This window comes from Eschscholzia californica, unplaced genomic scaffold, assembly GCF_041429995.1.
Source record: "Eschscholzia californica isolate CP2 unplaced genomic scaffold, dmEscCali1.0.p SCAF_4, whole genome shotgun sequence".
NCBI classification, from domain to species: Eukaryota; Viridiplantae; Streptophyta; class Magnoliopsida; order Ranunculales; family Papaveraceae; genus Eschscholzia; species Eschscholzia californica.
Genome location: NW_028238461.1, coordinates 47,375,627 through 47,399,857, shown reverse-complemented (window position 1 = coordinate 47,399,857; position 24,231 = coordinate 47,375,627). Strand labels below are relative to the sequence as shown.

The 24,231-nt window shown below is 36.4% G+C and overlaps 1 protein-coding gene across 1 annotated transcript; it reads right to left on the bottom strand.

Annotated features, from left to right (window-relative positions):
- Positions 1–2,601: 2,601 nt before the first annotated feature.
- On the bottom strand, positions 2,602–24,003 carry LOC147545392 (RIBOSOMAL RNA PROCESSING 5). Its single transcript, XM_086636362.1, has 40 exons — positions 23,659–24,003; positions 23,340–23,542; positions 22,944–23,084; positions 22,645–22,821; positions 21,605–21,701; positions 21,294–21,412; positions 21,076–21,198; positions 20,900–20,971; positions 19,760–19,852; positions 18,138–18,251; positions 17,882–18,004; positions 17,168–17,353; positions 16,976–17,050; positions 16,477–16,613; positions 14,980–15,114; positions 13,774–13,919; positions 13,620–13,685; positions 11,649–11,755; positions 11,465–11,545; positions 11,304–11,378; positions 11,122–11,223; positions 10,158–10,326; positions 9,865–10,013; positions 9,697–9,780; positions 9,504–9,604; positions 9,104–9,257; positions 8,943–9,017; positions 8,718–8,859; positions 7,730–8,345; positions 7,100–7,157; positions 6,249–6,394; positions 5,993–6,176; positions 5,393–5,491; positions 4,830–5,218; positions 4,559–4,735; positions 4,347–4,443; positions 4,092–4,247; positions 3,366–3,596; positions 3,185–3,268; positions 2,602–3,099 (listed from the first exon to the last, which is right to left on the bottom strand). The coding sequence occupies exons 1-40, from the start codon at positions 23,789–23,791 to the stop codon at positions 2,992–2,994; spliced, it is 5,724 nt and encodes a 1,907-aa protein (XP_086492488.1). The 5' UTR covers positions 23,792–24,003; the 3' UTR covers positions 2,602–2,991.
- Between the last annotated feature and the right edge of the window lie 228 nt (positions 24,004–24,231).

Here is a 24,231-nt window from a genome sequence, read left to right as displayed (position 1 = left end):
CCAAGCCTATTTAAATCCAAACTATTCTTACGCCCCATCATTTCATTTATGTCTCACGTGTAAGCCACTTTAACCTTATTTGAAATGTTTAATTCAAATGTGACCCCTAGTTAGAACCATCTTTAGAATTTGCCCCTAATTGTGATCAACTATAAAATTTGGTCCTCATGTTTATGTTTCCAGTTAAATTTGGCCCAATCTATTTACATCTTTTCCAAACTATTTTCCTCATCGTTTCTCTCTAGTCTAGTCTAGTCTAGTCTAGTCCGGTCATCTTTGCATCTAAAAGTTGATTGTCAGCGTGAAGTGCATCTTGGTCATCTATCAATGACTCAGACACAAACACACTCTCTCATTGCCACCCCTCTCCGTACCTCTATCTTTCATCCCTCACACACTCTCTCTCTCACTCTCACTCTCACTCCCTCACTTCTCCACCTTTATCTTCATGTCTCTATGCTTCTCTTTGTCTCCCTCCATCCCACTCATTCTAGGAAACTCAAGAAGATAATCTCGTCGAAAATCTCAAGGAAGCCCTTTACAAAGGTTTCTAAGTTTGAGTCAATATACTTTTGCGGTTTCAACTCATTATACAGACCCATGCAGCTATTTTTGAACTTTGCAATTTAACATGTGTTTATATCTGGCATAATATGTGTGAGATTTCGCGAACATTACTATGTACAAAACCTTTACAATCTTACATATTGATATAGTCGTTTTTGGAAACTTTAAATACTTTTCGAAGAAAAGCGTAAAGAGTATCGGAATATTATACTTTTAGACTGAAAAATTTGGGGCCACATTTACTAAGTCCACTTCGGGCCTCAGAAATGTCATGGCCAGCCCTGGTCTTTGTAATGACAATTGTAGTCAATATTAAAAAAAAAAAAAAAAAACTATTTACCCAACCTTCAATAGTCCAATTGGTACCGCATCGCCTCCCCAATACGGAGAGAATTACTATATTTTTTTTTTATGAAAGAGAAATATTTACCTGTTAAGCCACAATGTATGAATGTGTAATACTTATTTTTCCTATCACGTTTATGATCTATTTTTCTTACCACTAATAATCACAATCATATATATTTCTCATTACCTATAAGTATACGAAGTTTATTTTTATATCACTTCTATATGCAACTGAAAATGAGTAACTATTTATCATTTTTATTTACATAGTCTTTAAATTTTGTTACCATTTGCACTAATACATTAGATATATTATTCAAGCGAAAAAATTAAGGTTTAGGCATGCTCCAAGAGAAATCACTAGTGCACGAAACATGCTCCAAATTGAAGCTTATAAGTTTGCATTTGCTTAATCTATTTAGAAGAAATTTCACTTACCAAAGGGTCATTTGGCAACACAGAAGGTAGAATTATGGTGGTACGGTGGAGGTATACCATAGTGATGGTGGTGGAGATACAACGACAATGGTTATTGTATTCACAAATGAGAAAGAAGAAAAAACAGGCTCAAATTACTAAGGCCGCTAATTTGGAAAAATAAGAAAATTACCCAAGGGAAAAAGTAGAAACTCCAAGATACATGAATCAAACAAACCCTCAAAGTCGCCGGCAGTAAGTTGCCTGGCAGAATTAGCCGGCAACTTCGTTTTGTCTCATGTCTATCTCTCTCTCTCTCTTCTCTCTCTCTCTCCCTTAAGACTCTCTTTTCTCTCATTATCTCTGGCGAAGAGGTTCCTTAGCCGGCGACTTCGTTCTGTCTCATGTCTGTCTCTTCTCTCTTCTCTCTCTCCCTTAGACTCTCTTTTCTCTCATTATCTCCGGCATAGGGAGGAACCCCTTCGCCGGAGCTGGTTTGAAACTCGTCTGGTCTGGCTTCATACCAGACTCGTCTGGTCTGGCTTCATACCAGACTCGTCTGGTCTGGCTTCGTCTAGAAACCAGGGCTCCGACGAAGAGACTCCTCCCCTTCGTCGCAGATATAGAGAGAGAGAGGACAGAGAGATAGGATATGAGAGAAAGATGAGAATTGTCGGAGATGATAAAAATGTGGTCGGAATTTGTTGTGGAGGTCGCCGGAATTTATAGTGGAAGTCGCCGATGTTCATGGTAGAACTAGGAGGAAGAAGTTGGAAATATACCGGTTTAAGTGTTTGGAGGAAACAAAAATTTAAAAAACAACAATTATTTCCGTCGCATAATTTCTTTATTTCTTCAAACCACCCACCAACACAACATGATTATCATTCAATAGTTTATTTCTCACCTTGCTCCCTTTTGTTCTGTCTTCTTCTTTCTTCGTTAATAGTTCAGGACATTCATTTTCGTTTAACATTTCTTACCAGTTAGCATTTTTAAACTTTATATTCTATATATTTTAAACTGAGTGAATCGGTTCCAGTTAATGCATTTCTACAGATTAAGATTAGTTACTTGTGCACTAGGGATCACAATGGCCAGCAAACCCACGACATCCTACACTGCCTTTACAACCAATACACAACCGATTCTACTGGCCGAATGACATCTTGTAAACCGTAGATTTAACACATACTTTAGAAGACCGATATATCATTCATTTGTCATATACCCATTGGTTCGGGCTCTTCTGAATACAAGTACAAGCAATTGCTAACTACATAAGCTATGATTAATAACATGCATTAGTCATTACAATAGAAGAGGATTCACTACCCTTCCATATAGTAAAATCCCTTAGGATGAACTGTTAACAATATAATGAAATCAAGAACTGTATCACTATGTTGAAATCTAGCTACAAGATCAGATCAATCCCCTGTTCTCAACTTCTCATGGAGTTCACTTTATCTTTTTAAGACAAATAACTTACTAACTAATCTTACAAGCTCTTTCTAAATTCTATGAATTTAAAACTGCAAAATTGTGGGTTACAATCTTACTCGTATAAGACTTGAATGATCTCCAAATGTAGACGTCCGCCGACTCCTATCTGGCTCTGTTTTTGTATCCCTATGGAAGGGATATAATACGCCATTATTACCCTAGTGTACTTTCTATGTACTCCATCGCTTTCTTCTTCACGTATTCAATTCGTTCCTCATCACCATTGGATTTTTCATACATGAGGTATTTTTTGAATAAAAACTGCAAATCAGAGAAGTTGTCAGGGTACCGCTTTGGCTGATAAAATAGATTGAACTTGAGAGTATATGAAGTTAGGGTTGCAAACCTTCATCTTTTTAGAGGGGATACTTAAACTCGTCGCGCGTTCAAATAATGCTCGGATGAGATCTACGTCACCAAGTCGAATTTCCTGTTTGTGACAAAAGTTGGGATTTAGTGTGTCAAATGTTAAAGAGATGAGATAAAATCGTGGGTACAAAATAAAGTGAAAATAAAGGAATGCTTACTTGATCAAGATAGACACTCCACAAATCTGTCCTTTTTGGGTATTCTCTCAACATCTCTTCGAACATGGATCGCGCTCGGTCAGGCACACCACACTTGAACTCGAGGATTGCACTTTGAGAGATGAACTTTATATGCTTATTCCTAGGGAGGCTAACAAGTGCTCGCTTCACTATTTCCTGAATTCCATCTTTTCCTTGCTTCAAGAAGCTCTGCACTCGTCTCAACCACACCTGCAAATCCATTAACAAAACACATATCAAAAACAGTTGCAAATGATTCTGACCGAATCAAAACCCTAAGCGCACTTCCACATTATCAAGGTAAAGAAATGATGGAAATTGCGAAACAAATAGGAACTGAACTGCTAAATGACTAATGGATTCAAACTTGGAAGTATTTTGATAGGTCATCGGACCAATTCAAATATGATAGGTGGAAGATGGATATTGATCTTTTTATACTGCAACTTATAAGTTAACTCGCGATTTACTTCCAAGGTAAAAGAGAAGATTTGAACAATTGGAACTGAAATAACAGAAAACAGACAGGAACTAGAATAATTATAGCTTTTTCTATTGTTTTACCTACTTGGCTAATGGAAGTATGAAACAAGACCAGCAAGTATGGAACCAATCCATTTAATCTATTATATCATGAAATAATTTAAGAACAAAATTGATCACAACCATATTATAGTCCTTAAATGAAAAAAAAAAGTGAAATACCTTGCACGAGTGCTTAAACTTCCTTGTCATTTGTTCAAGAAGATCATTTGCCGAATTATGCTGCTCAGTTGCTTCATAGACCCCTAACAAGGCTAGATGGACCTTTTTGGGATCACAGTACTGCAAGGCCCTTTGGAAAACTTTTGTTACAGCTTCCTGAAATACAGCAAAGAATTAGAAAGTGCTCAATGACTGTTACATTGATACAAATAATTGTTATGAACTGAAATGCAAACTGCCCGCTGCCATTTATACCTCTCTAGGATTTCCAAATTTGTTTTCCAAATTAAAATAAGCCACCCAAACGTTCAACTTTTCACCCTCTTCTCGGATATTTATTGTTCTCAAAGCCCTACGAATACAAGAAGATAACATTAAGGTAACAAGAACTGAATGCATCGGATGAACCTCCCAATGTAGTTAAATGGTAAAACTAATCTTACTCTAAAGTATATATATATATATACCTTTCAGCAATTGCACGAGCTTTCTCGATATCAGCCAGTTCAAGCATGAACGCCATGTACTTAATCCACACGAAGCTACTGTTAGGTGAGCCTCTCACTAATTTCTCAAACTCCTCAGCAGTCCTTGGTATATCCTTCTCTAGAAGTCTTCGTTCTGCAGTGGCAATCTCTTGTTCTCTGGAATGAAAATTATAAGGTTAGCTGAGAGGTACGAATTTGCAAACATACCACACTTTGTTTCGTCAGTGATAGTAAAGCATAGTGAAATCACCTCTCTTCTTTTGCTTTTTTCTTCATCCGCTTGTTATTTTTCTCAGCATTCGCATCCACCTCAACAACCTGATCCTGAACTCCATTTTCCAGTATATCTAATCCAGAACCCTCTATGTCATCAAGAGCAACCTCAAGTGGAAGAACAGAAGCCCTTGATTCAGCTTGTTTAAAAACAGGGTCTATGCCACCGTTATCTGGAGATTGGATACCAGGTAAGCTGCTCTCTTGCGGCATAGGAATTTGAGAATCATCTGAGTCATTATCACTATCAGAGGCTTCACCGGGCTTCAGGTTTGAAATAATGTCAAAGCTAGTAGCATCACCCACATCACCCCTAGTAGATAAATTCTTCATCCCCAGCGATATACGGTGCCTCTCTGGGTCCACCTGATGATGGATAGGCATAACAAAAGAAATGACTTAACCATTCGTCACACGAGAAGTAATATAATATAGAATATCAGATTTTAGAAACGAGGGAATTGCCTCCTGACCATCATTTGAATTGAAATTTTACACAATAAATGTTTGTTTTCCTCTTCGGAAGAAACAAAGATTTACCTTCAGAATCTTGGCTGTAACTTTCTCACCCGCTCTATACTTGTTATTGATGTTCTCAGTAGGATCATTTCCAAGCTCTGAAACATGGCATAAACCAACCTGTGGAATGGAATGACCATAGAAACATTAAGTCTGTCAAAATATTATCCACAATGTTAAAAAAGAACACAATTAGATAAAAAAAAAAATTAAGTGTAATGATATATACAGTATCAGAAAACCATAACATGATCTAAGCATAACCATTTATGTTAAATGTTAAACTGAGCAAATGAAACACCATCTTATTCAATGGGAGACCCAAAATCAAAAGCGAAAAAAAAACTAAGAAACTGTAATTTTCTGATATACTGCGTTCTAAAATGCAAATTGGTTCTGGCACATGAAGCTTGAGCATTTACATAAAGAGAAAGTGCATGACTCTTCAACATGAGATGTGCACCTAACACAGACAGGTTGATGCATCGTATAGATAAATTTTTCCTGTACAAAATCTATTTTTTGATTGAAACGTATAATAGTTTCTAAGCATGGGCCTCTAAAGCTTTGAAAACCAAATTTGTCTTTTAAGACGAAGGATATCTTTCAAGTCATACTTACCATATTTGTTTGATCTATCGTAATGAACAACCCATACAACTCAACTCGCTTAATCCTGCCAGAGATGATATCTCCCACATGTAGACTACTATAGTCGCCAACTTCTGATTTTGAAGCCCTGTTTGCAGACTCTGTTTTAAGAGTCACTTCAACTCTCTTTGATAAAGGCTCCACGGACAGCACCCTGCATCCAGACATCGTTGTAGACATGAAAAACACTAATGACATTCTCAAAACTGTAGAACAGCATACTTACTTTCCACTGACAAGTTTCCCCACAGGGAATTCTTTCTCGGGGTTCTCAATGAAACCGCTCGACAAGTTAGAGAGAAGAACTTTCGCATCTACTTTCCGCGAGAGCATAATGAAACATCCCTTTGACATTAAGTTCTTAACGTAGCCCTACAAGTGATAAAAAAAAATTAGTCTCCAGAGAGCAATAGAACGAGCTGTATAGAAAGGTCAGAATCCTAGTGTTCTTGTAAGAGGATCGCTTTCGTGAACAGACAGCTCAGGATATTATCTACCAATATCAAGCTTCTTAAATAAGAGTTTCATAAGAGCGTAAGAATTCATGACGTTACGGAAAGAAATTAATTATCTAGCTTAGAATCCCAAATGCACATGCTGTGAATTCCTATAACGTAAAGTCCGTGAACTACAGATAAAAATAGCAAATAAGTTCATTTAATTACGTTCAGTAATATTTTATAAAAAAAGATGCTCAAATTAACATTTGCATGTACATAAGTACATGTAGGTTAAGTTGTATATTGTTGACATTCTTGAGAATAGTGGGCATCTGATGTTTGTCTTCACTTTGTAGGGGAGAAAAAGTAATTCTCGTGTACACTATTGATGTCTCCCAAACGACAAACTATGTTGAAGCTCATCGAATGTGGCCAAAGTCAGAAAGGAGCTATGAAGCACAAAACAAGAGTTACAACATCCCAAAATGTCTAACACATCTACTATATTTCTCATTTCATGACGAATGCTGTTTTAGCATTCCTATATACTAAAGGAGAAGATGTAAAATAACAGATACCAAAATGCAACCGTCAGCCCCTGTAACTATATTGCACAAATTTGAACGCTATTTCTTACCTGTACAACCATATTTGGATGGAGATCCTCAATCCTTTCAAATCGTTTGCTAGAACTCCTAGAAGAGATAAATGAAAGATCATTATCGTGAAAAAGGTTTCCATAAATGAATGTTTACGAATATACTATGTACTCAAATTAATAGGGTTTCGTAACTTGGTGCATTGGCTTGTAATGGACCAAATGTAACTATGTAAGTACATAATTCATGTAAAACCAAAATTTCTTGCACGCTATCTGGAATCTTATCTTTGAAGGGGGAAATAACTTAAACGAGAGTTCTATACTACAGTTACTTGCCCCAAGTGTTTTCACCTGAGCCTCATTTACAACTTTTGTATGTTTTAATTACTTACTACAAGATTGCTGTCCTAAGGGCCTTTCCACCAGGCACCAAACCTTAGCTCTAAAAAAAGGGAAGCACTTCTCTACATCATTCTTTGTACAAATATCCAGAATACAATTATACAGATTATATGAAAAACTAATTTATTCAAGAATACAAGCCTGTCCTATATACATGTGATTTTTTATTCCATTTTATGAGACTACATCTTGGAATGGAACTGTAACGTTATATACACCAAGCAAAGAGCTGATTAAGCAAATTGCTAAAGCAATAGCACTTACATGGCATTTTGAAGACCGGAAGAGTTCTGTGTATGGATATGTTCCAAAGCACGCAACGATAGATCAAAATGCATTGTTCCCTTCACAGAACGATGAATCTCTAAGACCTTGTATTTCACAAATTGCCCTTCTTGATATCCATGAAGTGGGTCGGGAACCCAATCATCAGTAAGTTCGGTAAAATGAACCTTCCCGTACAGATTAGGTCCAATTTGCACAAGCAAACCACTGACACCGGGAAGGATTTTCGAAATTCTTCCAGCAAGAACATCATCTTCATGTATGTGTTGACTAACGTTCTCAAGTCCATCCGTATTAAGATCTCCTTCGGAGGCAAGAGGCAATGGGCGTAAAACTACGCGCAAAATACTCTTTTCCTTATTTACACATAAAATATGACAAGTAACAGCTCTTCCCACTGGAAAACGCTTCTTAATATCATGAAATTCACTGGGTTCAGATGAAGTATCAAAAAGATGTAGCTTAGCCTTCACATGCCTAGATACTGTTAACCAAATCCACTCGCCTTCCACATCTACAACATACGCAGTAACACATTTCCCAATCTCAAACTTGGATTCATCAGTAAAAAGTATGTTTTCTATATCTCCAGATCCTGTACAAAACAATGCACACCTAAACATCTCAAAATAGAAAAAAGAAGAAATCATACAAAGATAAATCCTAAGATGCAAACGGTGTTGTTACGAGTTATAAAAGATACAGGAGAAAACAAAAGGAAAAACAACTACATGTACAAGTAATAGTTTACCAACCTTTTTTTAATATTTCAATGCGTGACATATAAGACCAAAAATCATATAAGGCGAACGAATGATTTTGTATAAGAAAGCAACTATCGGTGTACACCATTCAGTTCATCCATTTATTAGGAAGAATTTGATATTCAGTACTGTATTATGCTATTTACATTTATAATGAAGGGGTGTGCAGCTAGCATCAAGGAGGGGAACACTTTTTTGAATACCTGAAAGCACCAACTGTCGAAGGGAAAGTTCCCATTGGGATTTTTTCTTCGTCTGACAAGGCTTTTGAACAATCCTTGCGGTGAGCATTTGCCCAACCTTAAATTTACTGAATGGGTTTTCAACATGAGGATCATCACTTGCCTACAAGACATGAATAAATGCTTTCAATAAATGCGACTGCCATAAAGCGTAGACATGACAAAAAAGACAGACGAAATCCTGACCTCCGATATATGGACCCTCCCATGGAAACCCATACCAAATTTCATTTGTAATTCAAGAGGCCTTATGCAAGTAACCTGGACAAAAAGAACCATCGAACAACAGGTGTATTGAGTACAAGAATTGGATAAAATTCAAATCAGGAAATATAAAACTACAATACCTCTGCCTCAACAAGTGAACCAACATCATAACTGGACTTTCTCTTGGCTCTTTTAGAACTTGAAGTCTCGACACCCTCTGCTAAAGATTTCAGAAGCAACAGAAGTCTTCCAGTAGGTGATGAGCTAGGAAGAGACTCAACAGTGGCAATAACACTACGCCAAATAATATATTTGAGGTTAAAAACTGATTCAAGCGGGAAAGAGGTTAATCAAAAAAATCAATCAGCAATAGAAGTGTCGATACATAAAACAAATTGACCAGTGCTTTCGACATCACAAGTTACAATTATCTTTGCACATGAAGTCCTTCAGACATTACATTAATAGGAGAAACAAGAGAACATGAAGAATCTAAAGGTAAAATTAACTATGTAATTAACATAAAATATATATATATACCTTTGGCCATTCACAAAGTTTTTGTGAGGAAGCTTCTGTGTGTTATAATCAGCTTTTGATGCATAAGCTATGGCATGACTAAAATCGGGTAATGAGAGAACCTGCTTGTTTAGAATAATACAGTTTAAGAATGTCAGGAAGTCAATATGCTTTGCAGACCGAGAATAAGGAGATCATCTAGGTGAGTACTTGCCAAGTAATTGTCTTTTACAATCTCAACTACTGCATTAACAGTTTGATGCAACTCCAACTCTGTCGATTTGTCTCTCTTCCGTTTCTGAAACCAATAAAGAGAAAACTGACATAATGGCCTCAAGTCATACAAGAGAAACTATGGGAAGTAATAAGATAACCAGGTTACCTTCTTTGAAGTCTTGCTATCCACACCATCCTCTTTCACCCGACAAAACAACTCAGGTTTGAGAGACAAATCCATCAGGCGCTCGGACTTATTGATGTCTAGGACTATAGCACGAACAGTAGAGCCACTTTCAACATTCACTCCACCTACTGTAAAAACATCTTTCCAATCATTAGAAAGTGAATGACCAGGGGGCAAGTACTATCATGTAAAACTGACCAGTTTGCAAGGAAAATCTAACATATTATTAAGTCACACCATTAAGTTCAATGTAAGGGAAGTATTAGACTTACACTGATAATGCGTAATAAAACCAAACACATCATTATGCTCCTTAAAGCTAAGGACAACACCAAACTCATTGTTTTCATGAATTACTCCTTCAGTAACGCTCCCTATGCTAAAATATTGCACCCAATTAAAATCAAGGTTTTTTGAGTTCGACATTTGCATCTGAGCAATCTGCAGGAGGAAAAATAAGTACATTAATTCAGTTACATCTTAATGTACTCCCGCAAATCGCGATTAGTCAACATAACTAAGTAACAATACTAAGCCAAATAATTTTGGCGTCATACACATACAAACTAAGTTAATGCCATCGTGCACAGCATTCAAACAAAAGGCATAGAGTGAAATAAAAACACAATCAACATTAGGAATATCCTACATGTGACAATTGTAAACCCAGACAGAATATGAGAACAATTAACCTAAAGTTATCCATGCAATGGTATTGGTAGCAGATGCGTAAGAGGACAGTCAACAGTGGGCATTGTTTAATACTGATTCATCTATTTAGTTTCCATTCTAATGTATTCAAGTTATAGATTTTATTGTTGTTTTAGGAGATCTTGGAACACTGATGTAAATGAAATTACCCGGGAAGTAACATGAATAATCAAGGTTAAAATGATGTGGTCGCCATGCTCAAAGGTAAAAACCAATGGAGATTATTTAAAACAGTAGTAATAACATCTGCACCACATATATCTTCCTAATATAGTAATACATCCCTACCCTACATCTCGAGAGGGCCAACAGAAGAATCTACGAGTCTAAGGATGAAATCTGACTATCTATAGACCAATAAGTACCCCTAACACAGAATGGTGGATAAAGGAAAACTCATCTCATACGCACTATAACACTATTCCGCTTAAAAGTATAACTCCTAATTTGAAAAATTATTCGATCTACATGAGCAATTATTGGAAGATAAATACAAGAACTGGTAGAAAATTTTGTAAGAGTAACCTTCTCCTCCAGAACAAAATATCCCTGAAGAAAGGATGCATCTGTTGAAAAGCAAGATGATTGCTTCAAGGAAAGTGATATTCTACTTGTTTCACTATCTACCTGAAAATAGGATTCAAACGAAATTAAGTACAAGCAATTGTAGAAGATATAGAGGATAAACTATAGAGTGATCTACTTACATTTGCAACATGACACCGTACAGACTGTCCAACGTCAAAGCTACTTTTAATATCAGCCCTCTGGTCATCTATGGCCTTCAAAAAAGCGAATTTTTCTCACCTCCAAATATCATTACAGCGAAGATAGAAGATAAGGCTGATTCTATAGCATAGACGTTTACCTTATTTTTAGGAGAGAATCCAGTCAATTTCCCAACAAAACGTACGAAGCATCCAGTATCAATTAAGTTGCAGACATACCCCTGATAAGCAAAAACAAGAAAGCAAGTAAGTTCTTCAATGAGGACTCCGAGGAAAAAATATCAATATTATTCATCTGAGGAACAAAGCTATAGAGGTTCTTACATGGACTACAGAATTAGGATGAACGTCTGCAAAATCCATGGGAAGCTGTGTGGCAGAGTTGATGAGAGAATACTTAGCTGAGAGTGTCAAACTAGCGCTATCAACATCTGCAAAGGTTTATGATTCCAAGGGAAAAAAATCAGGTAAGAGCAAACAAAGTTGATCATCACTTGCCTCCCAAGTGAATTCTGATTTGAATGAACCACAGTCAAGACGTAGGCACTGAGGCTATTTGGTCATTTTTTCGCCTTAATATGAAAGCACCTGAAGGCTCAAACGGTGTGTGTGCAGGCCGGATTTGAGGTATTCGTCTTAAGGTCCCAGTATGACATTCATACTGGGACGCAAATCAGAAGCGCAAAGCTAATGGATAACACAGTAACTTTTTTTGAGGCGTACACCTTTCACAACTCAAGGCATAAATGAATAAAAGTCTTAGGTGTTCCCGAGATAATCCTGAAACGAGAAATAGACTCATTGTTTCATAAGCATTTCAATCGAAAGAAGCCAGAAATTAACTGGAACCAGGACTTCACAAAACTTAACCTTCATGTTCGGCTTATCATTCTGGATGTCCCTCTCAAAGTAACGCAACTTCTTGTTCCTAACTATGGTTTAGATCTCCTAATACCTAGCTTGAAATGATCTGAATATTTTGGCTCCACACCAACAAGTGAATACGGATATTTTCGTTTTTTTCTGATTATGGTGATGGAAAATTGTAGTTCATTTTGACAGGAATAGTGAATCTTGGTGGAAAAAATAGTGCATTCAATATTAAAAAAGGAAAAAAAAAATCTGATTTACCATATTGACTTTTGAATATCTTTTATGGGGTCAACAAAAAGCCATAAATTGTGTTACGTTATGCAAACTGAAAAGTCTCATGGTGTCCCACTATGGGTGGACCACAATCAGTTGGTTAACTGACGCCTCTACTATCTTAAACATTATTTTAGATACTATTTGTTCCCAAATCCTAGAGATAATTAAAGCCTTAAAATTTGAAGGAATGTTATTTAGAAAACCTATTTAATGTTACCATTTTTTAGACTAGATTTACTTTCTTTTTATTTAGGGATTTCTTAATAAGGTTTCGTTCCATTTAGTTTACTTATTAAACAAGAAATAATTAGAAAGCAAATAAGAAAGTGGAATGCCCTCTTGTATTAATACCTAGGTCTGGCTGCCACAACAGGGGAACCATGTTGAGATAGTGACGAATTTAATTATGATTTTTCATTTTTTTCAGCAACCTTACAAGTCTATAATACCTTAAATCAAGTTATGTTATCCAAGAAATGAAATTTTGGTTTTGGTGGAAATTCCAGTAGGCATGGAAATCAATATATTTCGGTCATTTCGGAAATAATTCCTTGATCAGACAATGTTAAGAGAAAGTAATTAAATTTGGGTAGGTATGGAAATGAAAATATTTCAGTCACTTAGGCCAAAATATTTCAAAATTTAATTCCTTGGTGCCGTCTTTATTCATTTCCACACACCAAGTTCACTGTAAAATTTGGCAACAAGTTTTTTATGATTCTTCTGTTGTTCCCTAAATTTCTGACAAAATAACCATATTATTTTTATCAACTATGAAACAATTCTCCTTATATGCCGATTAATTTATAATTATTTCGACACCAGCCAAACTATTTCGACAAAATAATCCAGTCGCCAAGCAGTTAGTACCTTAACCCTAAGTTCCTAACTATGTAGCACAAGAGCATACATCCTTGACTAGAAGTCCTAACCTAATGACATCATAGTACCTAATATCTCATGCAAACCGAACCTCACCAAGGATAACAGTGTGGTCATAGAAATAGATATTTCAAAAATTATCAAGTGACTGTGATAAACTAAGATGTGAGCAATTGATATCTGTAACACAATGTTGTGTTCACATTCTGAAATCTAAATATATAATGAATCCTAAATTTGGAAAAAAGTTGTATTTGAGCTTACCTAAAACCAGAAGTTGATCAAACTCATAACCAGGCTTCAAAACAGACATCATTGAAGTAGTTTGAGCTACAAATTAGATAAACCAAATGAGAGATCTTAATCGGAGAAAATAAACAGAAAGACAAGTATCTGTAACAGCAGTGAGGAAAAGTACCATGGTGGTCAGCTAAATGCTCAGTGACTATAGTGCCCTTCAAATAACCGTTGCCGTTCACATGCACAATAACCGCTGTAGGAGTCAATCTTTCAACAACACCAGAAACAAGGCTACCCAACTTCACATTATCATTTGTTGAATCCCTACAAAGCAAGTAGATAGATTGATTGCACCAACAATTTTCAGGAAGCTTGAATCACGAGAACAGATAGGCAAGCATAAAGCTAAAGCAGTAGGAAACTGAAGCGCCCAAAGGGTGATAGTTAATTGATCCCTTTATGAACAGATTAACAAAAATTAAAAAATGGACTTGAAAATCATTAGCAACATCATAACCTCACCATAGGTGTTAATTAACATTAAGGCTACTAAGTGCAGATAATCATTAATCGTATCCCTTGAAGCATTTTAGCTCTTCGCAAATGTACCAGTTAAAGAAATTCTACCTTGGCCATCTTTGCTATGAGGTCCAATGACTAACCAGTATTTGGAAAAATGGGCAGGACTGTGGAGGCTGTCAACTAGGTACTTAACTGCCAATAATTGCTTAGGAATTCGACAAAAGACCATATATAAACATGAAACATTGTACAGGTGAAATTATTGGCTAATCATGATATTTATCCTCAAAAAAGGACTAATTATGATTTGAAGTTCAAACCCCAACAGTTCAGATGAAAGTGCAGACTTCATTTTCATGCATAAATATAATAATATTCTGGATTTCCTAGGAAAGACGGACTGAAAATCTATCCGAAAGAAGCGAGAGTACTGAACCCTTTTCTCTGGTAATTTGGATGGTGTAATCGGAATACTATTTAGTTACTAATGGCTATCAATTCGGGCATACAAGGTCTTCCGTCAGATCTAATTGACGGATAGAAGTATTCAGTAATAGAGAGACAGAGCTTTATTTAGACAGAAATGCGCTTCTTAAGTTTCAAACTTTGGTTCTTCTTGGAAATACAAGGAAATCCACAAAAGTCAAGTTCAACCCAGTAAGTCCGATTCTCTTCTGTCCAAATGGATTCAATTTCAAGGTCTGATTTTTACCAGAAAAGAGTTTCTCAATGTACGGTTCTATATTTCTACGTGTTAACCAAGTCATGCATTGGAACTGTAAAATTTATTGCAAATATAAACTCGGAGTATAAATTTATTCACTCATTCTATAAATAGTTCCTAGCTAAATTATGAACAAACCTTGTTGGAGATATGATAAAGCTAATGTCGATTCTCCTTGAAGCAGGCAAGGATCTCAATACCCTACATTTGACAACTTGCCCAGCATGATACATTGAATTTGGTTCAGCTCCTGCTTCTAATCCAAGTTCAGATCTGGTTAAGATTTAAAGTAGAAAATAATCAACTACAAAACATGTGAGAAAAACAACAAAAATGAGAGCATATTAAGTGAAACCAGAGAATTAAGCATTCATAGTAAAATAACAATTTCAAATAAGCACTTAGAAGACAACAAGAGTACGAGGTATCAACATGTACCGTGCTAGAATGGCCTGTACAGAATAGTCAACAAATGGACCTATTTCATTCATACAAACACCTAACAGAAGGACAATAATCATTTTTACGGGAATCAAGTTTTGACACTTGACAATCAAGCAAGGACACACATTTTAATCTCCGTGCCAGGATTCAGGGTCCTCGGGAATACCCACTATATAATGAGAAAAGTTGAGAGATGCCATACACCCACAGAAATTCAGGTGGATATCATCTGGTTGAATTTAATGTTTGTGGGAAGTGAATGGATAACATAACAAGTCATGTAACAATCTGTAGGTTTTAATTGTATGGTTCTGTCCCACTGTAAGGTTCTTTCCTAATAATAATATTCATTCGAAGTTTCAAAAAAAAATCGTGGGAAGTGTTATGCTTCTTGTTTAGGTGTTTTTAGTGATTGTCAATATATATTGACGTATTAATATTTTCTACTTCACTGCAGACCTAAAATGATAAAAATATCTATGATAACGTATTAATATTTACTACTTTGCTGTAGTTTTTTTCGTGTATTAATATTTACTACTTTGCTGCAGACATGAAATCAAGATTATCTGGAAGAAAACCATCCCTCCGAGAGTAGGTTTCTTTTCGTGGTCATTGTTGATTCAGAAACTGCCAACAGTGGATCTCCTCAAGAGAAGAGGTTTTAGCTTGGTGAACATGTGTATCTTTTGCAGAGAACAAGAAGAAACCACAGATCATTTATTCTTACACAGCCCAATTGCCGAAAATATAAGGGACTACTTCATCTCATCTTTAAAAGTGAAATGGTGTAGATCTAGGAGTATTCGGATGATGTTGGAGCAATGGGCGGTATTGGAGTCTGAATAAGAAGCACTACAGAAGAGACATCCGGAATCTAGTTCCAATAGCTATAGTATGGAACATATGGAACTATGGACAAGAAGCTTTGACGCTTTTAAATCTTCATCATATAGCGATGTAGTGGTTAATTGGGAGCCATGGATATCATAACATGTAACTTGACCAATAACCTATAATCTGTTGTAGATATTTTCATAACATGGTCACCTAGCCTCACAAAATAAAAATTCAGCTCTAGAACTTGTACCCATCTGACCCCTTAAATCATAATGTTAAATAAGCATATCTAACTACATTACGCAGTAAGCAATACGACAGATGCGGCTTTCATGAACAGAACTAACAAACCTGGGCGCAAACCCCTGCACTCCATTGTAAAATTTCAGAAAGCACCCATCCTTTTCAACTTTTGTGATCCATCCATGTGTCACTAATCCAACAGTAGCATCATCATAAGAACTCAGGATTGCAAGCTTTGACTTGACCTGAAGAAGATTCGAAGGACTTCTGAGTTACCAAGTCACCAGTGTAAAGGGGAAAAGAATTATGAGATACGGGACTTCTGATAATGGGAAAATAAAAGCAGAAGCGTTGCATCTCATCTAAAAGATTTAAGTCATTGCAATATGCAACATGTAAAGTTGCAAGCATGAAACAGCCAGAGACCCTAGGATTAAGATGCAGTCTGAACTCTGAACAGTGACAAATATTGGAAAAATAATTGGGGAAGAGGATAATACAAAATGTAGCATGTTGAAATGCCTTTCGGGCCGATTGCACCTAACATACACGTCAGCAGTGGCAACAGTTCGAAATATCCCAAAACTAAAAAGACATAAAAACGTACTAGTGTTTTCTTGTGTGTGACAGTTATCCTCTTGGACTTACACCCCAGCACACGAAACATCAGTTCTGCTCCATCCTGCAAAGATCACCAGATTGTCCAATGGATGTTCAGACAATGGTATATGCCTTCAGAAACCCATCTTAAGATGGCAACGACAAATCTACTCAATGGTAGAAATACTACGAAAATTACCTTGAACTTTTTCCCAGGCTTCAGTATTTCAAATTCTGACATGTGTGGAAGAGGACAAAGTGCCTTTACACCGCTGGATAACTGAACAGTAGCACCGTAAACCTTAACAGATAGAACTTTCGCCTTGACTACCATTCCAGGCTTGGCATCTGAATGAGTGAAAACGGGACCTTCAAAAGCACTAGCCTGTGTAAAAGAAGCATCAGCGTAAGCTACAATTCGATAACTAAGTGTGGATGGGGTTGCGATCAACCAAGGACAAATACTCAATCCCCACGGATCCGAGCCGAGTAAGTCTAAAATGTACTTAAAGATGCTAAAAAGTAAGAAAGCAGATAGCCGTTCAGGAACAGTCCTGACCAAAACCATTGCAGCAAAAAGGTTAAAGGGAATCTAATCAATACTTTTTATGATACAAATAGCATTAAAATAATATTTGCACCAAAAAAGAAGTAAAGGATTATATTATCACATCTCCTAGATCCACTAAGTCTAAATGAACCATTAAAATTAGCATCACACCACCCCAATGACACAAACGCCAATACAGGGTCAAGCAACTATGATGTACCCATCTGAGATTGTTACTCAGGATTAGAACATAAGACTGGCAATTGGATCCTCTCCATAATCACTGTTCTGGAGTTGCAGCTGTCAATGTCATACCTAAAGTACATCACAAGTGAAGAATAAATTCATAGAGCAAGTAACAACCTTTAAGATACCCATTGCTAGCCCTTCTAAATGCCTGAATCCTGAAATCCGAACACGAACTTTATTCCCTTCTTTAAATCTTTTCTCCAAGTTCCGAATTTCCTCATCTGCTACGTCAGATATCTAAAACAATCCGAAGAACATTTACCATATAGAAGTGCATGTTCAAGCTATAAAATAGTTCGCCAAAGTTAAACAAATATAGAACTTACCACAACATTTCAATATTAATTCAAATTTTCAAAAAAAAACTTACCACAACATATGACGGAGTCGGCACTGGAGTTGAAGGAACCTCAGTTAGAACGCCCAAACCTCTATCAACTCTGACCACACGTGAGCTATCATAAATTTCGCCAGTCGTAACATTCTGTCAACCATACTCAGAACTAGTCAGACAACAGCTATACTGGATAAGAAATAATGGCAACAGAAGGCCTTAGCAAAGCTTATGCCATGTCAAGTATACAATCACAGAAAACATTTGTATTTGCATTCTCCTATATGAACCCAACAGACCCATCTAAAAAAATGGTTTGTGTATTCTAGTGATCATTCTATTAAAGATATCGCACCAACGCAGTCCTGACAATGAGGTGTCCTCCTGCCAATCTTTTCTTTAAAAATGAGGAGCCCTCACGACAATGAAAAACCCTCAGCCATCGAAAATCTTATAAGTTATAATGGATATGTAAGAGCTCAAAAAGCATGCAGATCCTGCAGTAAAGCCTCTCCATATTGAAATTAGCAAACGTTTTTGGAATCCTTGTATATACAGCACGAATTTTAGGTGCATCTTCTGTAACAGGTTAATAGCTTTAAAAGTTGGCATTGCATTTCTTGTTACGCACTATGTAGTTGGTCTCGGCCGAGACGGCCGAGAATCTCGGGTCTCGTCTCGGTCTCGGCCCTCTCCCGAGACGAGACTCGGCCGAGACCCCGAGTTAGGGCTTGGCCGAGTTTCTCGGCCGAGAAAACCCGAGACCGAGACGAGACCCGAGACCGAGACAGCAACTTCCAAATATTTAGATTTTTTTTTTTTTTGGAAAACTCTTTGACCTAAATTATGTACTACTATTTATTATATTCTCAAATCTTAACTACTTATTATATTCCCAATGTATCTAATATAAACAGCAATAATACTATATATAATATTTAGGGTTTATGCCTTAGAGAGAAACTAATAAATTCTTTAGAAACTTTCACAAGTTTAGTAGATTGGGATTTCCTTATACAGAAATTTCTATATTATATTCCCAATGTAGCTAATTTCTATGTGTACAGAAATTTCTATATTATAAACAGCAATAATACTTGTTATATTCCCAATGTAGCTAATTTCTATATTTGCTGTCTCACCGAGAATCTCGGCCTGTCTCGGTCTCGTCTCGGTCTCGGCCGGACCGAGTCCGAGACCAACTACATAGGTTACGCATACACCAAACATAACTTTTCTTTATAGATTAGGTATTTTATAACTGAAAAAAATGACAATATGTATCTTCCTACCAAGATCAATGCCCTTTGTCGAAACTATTCTCATCATTTTAGTGGCCAAGTTATTTCAATTTATTATTTTACTTATTTACTTCATTGTCCATTGAAAATGGTGTCCCATGAGATCAAGACATGTACCTAGACTATTGCTGCTTCACACCATTTCAGAACCTCACCTTGTGTTATGCTTAGCAAAATAGAAATAAAAAGGCCCTACTTTCATATCTTAAGCGCACAAAAGCAATTCCAATTGCTAACAATTAAAACAATAAAGGTGGACGCTGCAACATCAAGGGTTCGTCACTCATAAGTACTGCTGTTCAGAAACAGAAAATGCAAAGCATGAGGAATTGATTCACTATAGAGTCATTGACTTACCAAAGGAGGAGCTTTATTATGAACAAGGTGAGGGTTCATGGTCAGACCAACAGCCCTAGTTGAAGGATCAATGAATAAAATTCGAGCATTCACCTAAAAAAAAAGCAACATATATCATATAGATCTAATGCAGAACTCGACAACCATTTAGCTTTTAGTACCAGCAGGAAACTTGTTGTGCACTTAACCAGTCTATAAATGATTTAGGATAACCAAAAGCATACAAGATAAAGGCGAATCAGGAGTGCGTAAAAGAACGGTATCGAAAGACCTAGATGAAACCAACAATCATGGAAGTATAAATGTATAACTTTTTTGGAAGTTATTCAGTGTAAGCATAAAATGATGGTCTAAATATTGAAAAGATTGATATTGACGCATTTAGGACCCACTAACTTTTAATGGACTAATCGAAATACCATAGCTAAACGCCAAAATTGGCCAAGTTTCTCCTGTCAAAAAGGACCCATCAATTTTTAAAAGCTTCACCTCACCATGTAAGGTTTGACAGATTCAAAGGAGGATTACACACTTTGGCACATATATATGGTTTTTGCACATTTTAAACATGATTTTGGCAAGTCGGCATAGGTTTGTACAGTTTGCAGACCTTCCCACAGAGGGGCAAAGCCTAAAATACTGGCATGTCTTTTAACCAAGATCAACACAAAGTTGTGCTTCGGATGAAATGCGTGCCATATTTGAACAATGAAATTATATGATTGAGACCAGTCTGACCAGATACAAGATGATGAAAAGTAGACGCAAGAAAAATCTGTAACTCTCAAACAAAGGGTTCCCTAAAAGTGACCTACTGTTCAATGGCAGCAATACAGTTAATGCCTTTTACGGTATGGACTCGGATAAACCGCAACTGTATGCTCTAATAAGTGAGGAGTACATGTGTGTGTATATATATATATACAGTCGTATACTCGTACTTTATACAGGAAAGAGATAGTGCCTTAGGGTAGTAGCATATGGCATATTAGGGCAACAAGAATCAAGAAAATTGATGATTCTGACTGCAGACACTCCAAACATTAGCACAAGATAGCTCCATGAAGAGCACAGCATTTGCTCACCCAACAGGCAAATAAAGCTCCATACTACTAAAAGCTAGGTAACACACTTCATTACCTTCTTATTTCTATCATAATCCTCTTTCCATGTTCGGGATGTAAACGGATTTTGCAAATGAAAAATATCAACCTGTATAAAAGTGCAAATAAGCAAAGAGATAACAGGAAAAGTCAAAATCCGCAGGATACGATAAATTGATACAAAGGAGGAAGTCAACTATTCTATAAACTTACAGTTCCTGTGAAGTAAGTAAGGAATGATAACATAATCCCGTTTTCAAGGGTTGATTGTACACGTGCATTGACCATCATGCCTGGAACGAGCAGATCGATCGAGATTCCTTTAAGATCCTTGGTCTGTTTAATAATCAAGAAGAGCATCAGTTAATAGGATATAGAAAACCACAAACATGGCTGATAAGTTAATCAATGGAAGAGAAATAGATGCACACCACGCATTTGGACACAGCATCAGGGTCAGAATTCAAGTAAACCACCCTGCGAGCCTTATCAATGCTCTTAACAACTCCTTGTACCAATTTACCTGCAGTTTCTGTCACTTCTCCACCATCTGATAGCACAAAAAGTAGTGACAAACACCACTGAGTTAAGATAAATGTAGCCAAATAGAGTTCAAGTAATCAGATTAAGACAACGATCCAAAGCATTCGATCAAGTTGATTAAACATGTAATCAAGTATTTAAGTTTAAACAACAATTTTTTTAGTGAGTATAGATATTGCAGTTACATCAAGTCAATCACCTTTATCTTTTTTAGCAAGAAAACCAGTGAAGGAAGACGATCCAAAATTAAGAATGTAGCCATGATCCTCAATGCTTTTCACATACGCCATCAGTACCTGAACATCATTTCCCAGCAAAAATTGAAATCAAAGCCATAAGCCACTTGGTGTGAAGTCACATGAATACTATATGAAATAAAATGCAAGTATAATTCAAATGTAGGTTGAAGTCACTTTCTTGAAAAGGTGTGTGGCAAACACACCCAAGACAAGGTAAATCTTATTATGTACTATTTATTTTTAGATATACGTCTGCCACCTGGTAACTTCCTTTCCTTATCCAAAGAATAACCAGAATGAATAATCTAAAGTAATCATTTGCATCAGTCCACCTAACAGTAGAGTTTCATATTTCTTCGACATACCATCATCGCTTCAGATACCTAAGAGCGCAGAATACACAAATACTAATGTAGACGACATCGTAATATTTTATCATAGTTAGGGGTTCTAGAAAAGGTGGTTTAGGTGAACGCTCCAAGCTCACTTGGTGTATTCTATTCAGTTGTTAACTCTTGCTTGTCTCGGTACGAGTTCATTGTGGTTTTACACAAAAAACAATCAAAAGAGGAATTTCAGGATATACAGTATTAAATTTTCAATGAACGGTACTTATGCCCAAGTTCTGCCACGAATCTACGATTTGCCTCATCAAACAAACACAGTGAAGACTTGAATACTAACTTGAAACTCAGGTTCATCTATTATAGGTTTAAGATGTTGTTTTAGGTAGTTCACACCTTACAAACAAGTTCCAGTGTGAAAATTCCAAATTTTTCTGTTTGTTGCAGCTCTATAAAGTGATTCAGAAAGAGAAAAACAATTCACTCGAGTAAATCTCAAATCTTCTCAAGTCCTCAATCGATTCAACAACTTAAAATACCATTGGGTGGGAAGACTTGATCACCATAACTCTCAGATGTATATACATCAGAAAAGAAGAAACACAGAAGAACATATCATACTTTATCTTCCTACTAATTGATATCTAAGAACTTACCATCCCTTCTTGAATAGCATCAAACGTCAAGCCCTTATGCAACAATCCTAGACGGAAAGAAAGCCAGATCTTTTTCTTCCCTCTGCCTTCAACCTTTTCATCATCAACTTTTATGACTATGCAAGATACCAGCTGACCAGCATGAAAAATGCTTGAGAGAAAACTACCCGCAGAATCCTGCAAAAGAAACAAGAATAGAAGCACAAGCTTTACATTATTAACATTCAGATTATTTATCAGACCTCTATTTATCGCTTCATCAATTTAAAAATGTATTCAAAAAGTCAAATTTTCAAAACCTTAGCTTTATTCTCTGCTAGGAGGTCCGATGCTTCGTTTGCAGAAACTAATCCACGAAGCCCACCTGGAAGACTAACTACAATATCTTTCTTGTTTACTTCCACAATAACTCCCCATAGTTTCATTCCAGGCGCAACATTCTGAAAATTTCAAAAATTTACCCATCAATTCGATAAAACTTCTATATCATAATTCATACTACATTTTACAGACTAAAATTGATCTCAAGGTAATCAAATGAGGCTATAATAACCACAAAGTGAATCTCAAGTGTATTTTAAAAACAAAATGGATCGAAAATGTATTTTTATTCATACGGTCCCTTATTGATACATTATAAGCAGAGAAATATCCCAACTTGTACAACAAAAAATTAAAAATAGCTTTATTCATACCTTTAAAGTAATTCTATTAGCAAACCTAGGTAATTTCCCGGTAAGACTATCACCAAAAAGAGAACCAAAATCATCTTCCTCAACGAAATTCTTCTTCTGCTTCTTACTCTTCTGTTTCAAATCTCTCTGTTCTGCGGCAAACTCAGCATCTACCTCCGCACGAACCTCTTCTTCTTCACGGCGACTAAGCGAACTTGCTCCTCCTAAACAAGCAAAACAATTAGCTTTTTAAGTTATAAACAGTATAAGAAATGGAAATCAATCGTCTCGCATTGCAAATCAATCTGGTTTATCAAGAAGAGATTAAAGCAAGACTTACCACGAGGAAAATCAGGAACGTCATCTTCAATTTGAGAGATCATGTCTGATGTCTTGACAGTATCTTTAGATTTGTGTTTAGGTTTGGGAGTTTCGGATTTTCTCTTTAGAGTTTTATTTGGAGCTCCTGCCATTTTTAATGAATCTCAATGTTCAAGAGAACACTTGAGAAATTTACAGGTACGTTTGAAGCTGTGTAAAGAGGAGCGGCGGGCGGGGGGTTTTATGAAGGGTTTTAGGTTTTCGCTTATTTTATGAGGTGTAGTTGTCTTGAGTTTGGGTGGTGAGAGAGATGACCCTAAGTCCCTAACGAACATAGAAATTACAAGGTACACCCAAAAGGTTTATTTGAGTTAGGGTTTACCCTCTTTTTTTGGTGGAAGTCCTTTTTTTTTTTGTTGAAATTGGATGCTATATATATATAAATTATAATAAGATATCTTTACAGTACTTTTTAATAAGAAAATAAGGCACTTGCTTCCATATCTTTTCTCTTTTCTTCCTTCTCGCCCACTTAGCCAGTAAATTTGCCTGAGAGTTCAGCGTCTTTTTAGTATATTGGAAGAAAATACCG

Excerpts from the sequence above, each read along its gene's own strand:
- LOC147545392 (XM_086636362.1), bottom strand. The coding sequence starts at position 23,791 with ATGGCAGGAGCTCCAAATAAAACTCTAAAGAGAAAATCCGAAACTCCC. Across the intron at positions 15,115-16,476 it reads GTGCAGGGGTTTGCGCCCAG|ATCTGAACTTGGATTAGAAG; the intron begins GTTTGTTAGTTC and ends AATCTTAACCAG. Across the intron at positions 13,920-14,979 it reads TTTATCATATCTCCAACAAG|GGATTCAACAAATGATAATG; the intron begins GTTTGTTCATAA and ends CTTGCTTTGTAG.